General features: G+C 47.9%; 1 protein-coding gene across 1 annotated transcript in view; it reads left to right on the top strand.

The window, feature by feature from the left end:
- The window catches only part of ptprsb (protein tyrosine phosphatase receptor type Sb), a gene marked incomplete at its 5' end in the record, with an annotated part of 99,991 nt that overhangs the window by 69,392 nt on the left and 23,099 nt on the right, over positions 1 to 7,500 (top strand). Inside the window, 3 exons of the mRNA XM_079820525.1 lie at positions 3,713 to 3,810; positions 6,085 to 6,208; positions 6,295 to 6,470. Of these exons, the coding sequence (XP_079676651.1) occupies positions 3,713 to 3,810; positions 6,085 to 6,208; positions 6,295 to 6,470 (398 nt within the window). The remainder of the gene's footprint in view (positions 1 to 3,712; positions 3,811 to 6,084; positions 6,209 to 6,294; positions 6,471 to 7,500) is intronic.

Genomic DNA, 7,500 nt, shown 5'->3' with positions numbered 1-7,500 from the left:
TAGGGGAGTGGCTACTGTAACAGGCTGAGAGTTAGGGGAGTGGCTAATGTAACAGGCTGAGAGTTTGGGGAGTGGCTACTGTAACAGGCTGAGAGTTAGGGGAGTGGCTACTGTAGCAGGCTGAGAGTTAGGGGAGTGGCTACTGTAACAGGCTGAGAGTTAGGGGAGTGGCTACTGTAACAGCCTGAGAGTTAGGGGAGTGGCTACTGTAGCAGGCTGAGAGTTAGGGGAGTGGCTACTGTAGCAGGCTGAGAGTTTGGGGAGTGGCTACTGTAACAGGCTGAGAGTTTGGGGAGTGGCTACTGTAACAGGCTGAGAGTTAGGGGAGTGGCTACTGTAGCAGGCTGAGATTTAGGGGTGTGGCTACTGTAACAGGCTGAGAGTTTGGGGAGTGGCTACTGTAGCAGGCTGAGAGTTTGGGGAGTGGCTAATGTAACAGGCTGAGAGTTTGGGGAGTGGCTACTGTAGCAGGCTGAGAGTTTGGGGAGTGGCTACTGTAGCAGGCTGAGAGTTTGGGGAGTGGCTACTGTAACAGGCTGAGAGTTTGGGGAGTGGCTACTGTAACAGGCTGAGAGTTAGGGGAGTGGCTACTGTAGCAGGCTGAGATTTAGGGGTGTGGCTACTGTAACAGGCTGAGAGTTTGGGGAGTGGCTACTGTAGCAGGCTGAGAGTTTGGGGAGTGGCTACTGTAACAGGCTGAGAGTTTGGGGAGTGGCTAATGTAACAGGCTGAGAGTTTGGGGAGTGGCTAATGTAACAGGCTGAGAGTTTGGGGAGTGGCTAATGTAACAGGCTGAGAGTTTGGGGAGTGGCTAATGTAACAGGCTGAGAGTTTGGGGAGTGGCTAATGTAACAGGCTGAGAGTTTGGGGAGTGGCTAATGTAACAGGCTGAGAGTTTGGGGAGTGGCTACTGTAACAGGCTGAGAGTTTGGGGAGTGTCTACTGTAGCAGGCTGAGAGTTTGGGGAGTGGCTACTGTAACAGGCTGAGAGTTTGGGGAGTGGCTAATGTAACAGGCTGAGAGTTTGGGGAGTGGCTAATGTAACAGGCTGAGAGTTTGGGGAGTGGCTAATGTAACAGGCTGAGAGTTTGGGGAGTGGCTACTGTAGCAGGCTGAGAGTTTGGGGAGTGGCTACTGTAACAGGCTGAGAGTTTGGGGAGTGGCTAATGTAACAGGCTGAGAGTTTGGGGAGTGGCTACTGTAACAGGCTGAGAGTTTGGGGAGTGGCTAATGTAACAGGCTGAGAGTTTGGGGTGTGGCTACTGTAACAGGCTGAGAGTTTGGGGAGTGGCTACTGTAGCAGGCTGAGAGTTAGGGGTGTGGCTACTGTAACAGGCTGAGAGTTTGGGGAGTGGCTACTGTAACAGGCTGAGAGTTTGGGGTGTGGCTACTGTAACAGGCTCAGAGTTTGGGGAGTGGCTACTGTAACAGGCTGAGAGTTTGGGGAGTGGCTACTGTAACAGGCTGAGAGTTAGGGGAGTGGCTACTGTAGCAGGCTGAGATTTAGGGGTGTGGCTACTGTAACAGGCTGAGAGTTAGGGGTGTGGCTACTGTAGCAGGCTGAGAGTTTGGGGAGTGGCTACTGTAGCAGGCTGAGATTTAGGGGTGTGGCTACTGTAACAGGCTGAGAGTTAGGGGTGTGGCTACTGTAGCAGGCTGAGAGTTTGGGGAGTGGCTACTGTAGCAGGCTGAGATTTAGGGGTGTGGCTACTGTAGCAGGCTGAGATTTAGGGGTGTGGCTACTGTAACAGGCTGAGAGTTAGGGGAGTGGCTACTGTAGCAGGCTGAGATTTAGGGGTGTGGCTACTGTAACAGGCTGAGAGTTAGGGGTGTGGCTACTGTAGCAGGCCGAGAGTTAGGGGTGTGGCTACTGTAGCAGGCTGAGAGTTTGGGGAGTGGCTACTGTAGCAGGCTGAGATTTAGGGGTGTGGCTACTGTAGCAGGCTGAGATTTAGGGGTGTGGCTACTGTAACAGGCTGAGAGTTAGGGGTGTGGCTACTGTAGCAGGCTGAGATTTAGGGGTGTGGCTACTGTAACAGGCTGAGATTTAGGGGTGTGGCTACTGTAACAGGCTGAGAGTTAGGGGTGTGGCTACTGTAACAGGCTGAGATTTAGGGGTGTGGCTACTGTAACAGGCTGAGAGTTAGGCGTGTGGCTACTGTAGCAGGCTGAGATTTAGGGGTGTGGCTACTGTAACAGGCTGAGAGTTAGGGGTGTGGCTACTGTAACAGGCTGAGATTTAGGGGTGTGGCTACTGTAACAGGCTGAGATTTAGGGGTGTGGCTACTGTAACAGGCTGAGAGTTAGGGGTGTGGCTACTGTAGCAGGCTGAGAGTTTGGGGAGTGGCTACTGTAACAGGCTGAGATTTAGGGGTGTGGCTACTGTAACAGGCTGAGAGTTAGGGGTGTGGCTACTGTAACAGGCTGAGATTTAGGGGTGTGGCTACTGTAACAGGCTGAGATTTAGGGGTGTGGCTACTGTAGCAGGCTGAGATTTAGGGGTGTGGCTACTGTAACAGGCTGAGAGTTAGGGGTGTGGCTACTGTAACAGGCTGAGATTTAGGGGTGTGGCTACTGTAACAGGCTGAGAGTTAGGGGTGTGGCTACTGTAGCAGGCTGAGACTTTGGGGAGTGGCTACTGTAGAAGGCTGAGAGTTTGGGGTGTGGCTAATGTAACAGGCTGAGAGTTTGGGGAGTGGCTACTGTAACAGGCTGAGAGTTTGGGGAGTGGCTACTGTAACAGGCTGAGAGTTTGGGGAGTGGCTAATGTAACAGGCTGAGAGTTTGGGGTGTTGCTAATGTAACAGGCTGAGAGTTTGGGGAGTGGCTACTGTAACAGGCTGAGAGTTTGGGGAGTGGCTACTGTAACAGGCTGAGAGTTTGGGGAGTGGCTACTGTAACAGGCTGAGAGTTTGGGGAGTGGCTACTGTAACAGGCTGAGAGTTTGGGGAGTGGCTACTGTAACAGGCTGAGAGTTAGGGGTGTGGCTACTGTAGAAGGCTGAGAGTTTGGGGAGTGGCTACTGTAGCAGGCTGAGAGTTTGGGGAGTGGCTACTGTAGCAGGCTGAGAGTTTGGGGAGTGGCTAATGTAGCAGGCTGAGAGTTAGGGGTGTGGCTACTGTAGAAGGCTGAGAGTTTGGGGAGTGGCTACTGTAGCAGGCTGAGAGTTTGGGGAGTGGCTACTGTAGCAGGCTGAGAGTTTGGGGAGTGGCTAATGTAGCAGGCTGAGAGTTAGGGGTGTGGCTACTGTAGAAGGCTGAGAGTTTGGGGAGTGGCTACTGTAACAGGCTGAGAGTTTGGGGAGTGGCTAATGTAACAGGCTGAGAGTTTGGGGAGTGGCTACTGAAAATATAGAGAGATTTTGATTAAGTTTCTATTTTTAAAAATATATTTTAGTCTCGTCTTTTTCCTCAACAATATCACATGTTGATTTAGTCAGTTAGTGTTTGATGTCAGTGTCGTCTAATCGCCTCGTTAACAAATGAACACTATCGTCAGCCTCTTCACCATCACAGATTGATTCTGTCCCTGAGCATTCTGGGATTGAAGAAGGCAGGAGCTGAAACACGGCCTCTGTAGGCAGCACACGAGCTGTTGTGACACTCTCTAGGTGTTCAGTCATGTGTGATTCACACGCACACACCACAGAGCAACTGGCCTGATGGTTTGTAGGTCATCTCCATGACGACCACTGTGACCTTTGCCCCCGCAGGTATGATGAGTCACCCGCCCATCCCCAGCTCTGAACTGCTCGAACACACGGAGCGCCTGAAGGCCAACGACAACCTGCATCTGTCGCAGGAGTACGAGGTGAGTAACGCAGAGAGACAGGCGAGAGATAGAGTGACCTTCATCACCTGTCTCACTGCGCGGTTCTTCAGCTGGTGTTTTATTCATCATGGCTGTGTGTGAGGAGAGGAAGGTGTTAAGGTGATGCTGTCAGAAGCGCTTGGTGTGAGTCCCTCTGACTGCAAAAGAACAAAACAGACATTTAACCATGGGCGTCGGAAGCTAAAACAATGTGGGTGGGTCCTTGCTAAGCGTATAGTTCGAAAAGACAAAATTACGGAAATCGCCTTATCATTGAGAGCGGCAGTAGTGTAGGGGTAAGATGCACCGCATCTAGTTTTGACGCCAATAGAGCCGCGAATAGATAGACAAACAGACAGACAGATGGACTGAGAGATAGACAGACAGACAGACAGACTGAGAGATAGACAGACAGACAGACAGACAGATAGACGATAGAGAGACAGACAGACAGACGGATAGATAGATAGACGGACTGACAGACAGACGGACGGATAGATAGACAGACAGACGGACGGATAGATAGACAGACAGACAGATGGATAGATAGATAGATGGACTGACAGACAGACAGACGGATAGATAGACAGACAGACGGACGGATAGATAGACAGACGGACAGATAGATAGACAGACGGACAGATAGATAGACAGACAGACAGATGGATAGATAGATAGACGGACTGACAGACAGACAGACAGATAGATAGACAAACAGACAGACAGACGGACGAATAGATAGACAAACAGACAGACAGATGGACTGAGAGATAGACAGACAGACAGACAGACTGAGAGATAGACAGACAGACAGACAGACAGATAGACGATAGAGAGACAGACAGACAGACAGACAGACGGATAGATAGATAGACGGACTGACAGACAGACAGACAGACAGACGGATAGATAGACAGTCAGACAGATGGATAGATAGATAGACGGACTGACAGACAGACGGATAGATAGACAGACAGACGGACGGATAGATAGACAGACAGACGGACAGATAGATAGACAGACGGACAGATAGATAGACAGACAGACAGATGGATAGATAGATAGACGGACTGACAGACAGACAGACGGATAGATAGACAGACAGACGGACGGATAGATAGACAGACAGACAGACGGAAAGATAGATAGATAGATAGATAGATAGATAGATAGATAGATAGATAGATAGATAGATAGATAGATAGATAGATAGATAGATAGATAGATAGATAGATAGATAGATAGATAGATAGATAGATAGATAGATAGACAGACTGACAGACAGACGGATATATAGACAGACAGACGGATAGATAGACAGACAGACAGACGGATAGATAGATATACGGATTGACAGACAGAGGGATAGACAGACAGACAGACAGACGGACGAATAGATAGACAGACAGACGGATAGATAGATAGACAGACAGACAGACAGACAGACAGACAGACGGACGGATAGATAGACAGACAAACAGACCGACGGATAGATAGACAGACAGACGGATAGATAGATAGACAGACAGACAGACGGACGGACGGATAGATAGACGGACTGACAGACAGACAGACAGACAGACGGACGGATAGATAGATAGACGGACTGACAGACAGACGGACGGATAAATAGACAGACAGACGGATAGATAGATAGACAGACAGACAGACGGATAGATAGATAGATAGACGGACTGACAGACAGACAGACAGACAGACAGACAGACGGACGGATAGATAGACAGACAGACAAACAGACCGACGGATAGATAGACAGACAGACGGATAGATAGATAGACAGACAGACAGACGGACGGATAGATAGATAGACAGACAGACAAACAGACCGACGGATAGATAGACAGACAGACGGATAGATAGATAGACGGACTGACAGACAGACAGACAGACAGACAGACGGACGGATAGATAGACAGACAGACAAACAGACCGACGGATAGATAGACAGACAGACGGATAGATAGATAGACAGACAGACAGACGGACGGATAGATAGACAGACAGACGGATAGATAGATAGACAGACAGATGGACGGACGGATAGATAGACAGACAGACGGATAGATAGATAGATAGACGGACTGACAGACAGTTAGATAGACAGACAGACGGATAGACAGATAAGCAAACTCTCCCATTCTCTCTCTCAATTAAATTTTTTTTAATTCAATTAAATTATTCTCTCTCTCTCTCTCTCTCTCTCTCTCTCTGTCTCTCTCTCTCTCTCTCTCTCTCTCTCTCTCTCTCTCTCAGTCGGTTGATCCCGGTCAGCAGTTCACATGGGAACATTCTAACCTGGAGGTGAACAAGCCGAAGAACCGCTACGCTAACGTGATCGCGTACGACCACACGCGTGTGATTCTGGCCCCGGCGGACGGTACGACCGCTCCGCTCCAGTGTGTGTGTGTGTGTGTGTTCGGCTCGTCCACATGCCAGCCAATGATCTCCTGTTCTCTGCCCTAGGCATTATGGGTAGTGACTACATCAACGCGAACTACATCGACGGCTACAGGAAGCAGAACGCGTACATCGCCACCCAGGGGCCGCTGGCTGAGACCTTCGGGGACTTCTGGAGGATGGTGTGGGAGCAGAGGGCCGCTTCAGTGGTCATGATGACTAAACTCGAGGAGAAGTCACGGGTGAGACACACACACGCACACACACACACACACACACACACACACACACACACACACACACACACACACACACACACACACACACACACACACACACACACACACACACAGGTGGACAGTAACTAAGTACATTTACTTGAGTGCTTTACTTAAGTGCACTTTTTGAGTATCTGTACTTTCCTTGAGTAGTATTTTTTCTGGAAACTTATGACTTTTACTTCACTACATTTGAAAGACAAATATTGTACTTTTTCCTCCACTACATTTCTATCAAGGCCCTCGAAGTAGAAAGTCGTAGCCGCTTTGAAAGTCAGTCGATGATTTGTTTTCTTCTTTAAAACGGGATTCGTTTTTTCTGTTTTTGCAGACAGTCTATCAGTAATCACTCTTGTAGGATCTCATGAAGTTCAATGATTTCCAAGTATTTTTTGAACACGAATCAATTGATGGCAAAATAGAAGATGCAGTTCCCAGACGCAGTGGTCATACTGAGAAGATAAATTCAGAAGAGCAGACGTGGATAAGTGTGAAAGTGCACAGAAAGCTGCCTCTCAGACGCCAGAACACAAGAACTGAAGTTTAGTCTATTGAATATACTCACATCTTATTATAGTCAATTAAAACTAGACTAAAACTAAAAAACAGATGCCTAAAATGTTATAGTCAAAAGACTGACTAAAACTAAATCACAATTTGCTGTCAAAATTAACACTGGTATGAAATATGATTGGTCAAATGAGTTTTATAGATTTACCCGCTGAGTTGCGATAGCCTTGTGGATAGAGCGCTAACACACATAGCTAACGTTCCACAATGATGTTAGTTAGCATGCTAAAGCGTAGTTGGGCTAATAATGTTAACTAAAGTCCTTTCAGAAATATATTTTTACTAGGGCTGTCAAAAGATTAATCGCTTCCAAAATAAAAGTTTGTGTTTACATAATATATGTGTGTGTACTCTGTTAATTATTATTTATATATACACACACACACAAGCATGTATATATTTAAGAAAAAAATATTATTTTTAT

The sequence above is a fragment of the Gobio gobio genome (assembly GCF_949357685.1).
Source record: "Gobio gobio genome assembly, chromosome: 6".
Lineage (NCBI taxonomy): Eukaryota > Metazoa > Chordata > Actinopteri > Cypriniformes > Gobionidae > Gobio > Gobio gobio.
Note: the sequence above shows the minus strand (reverse complement) of the source record. Positions and strands in the feature narration are given on the sequence as shown.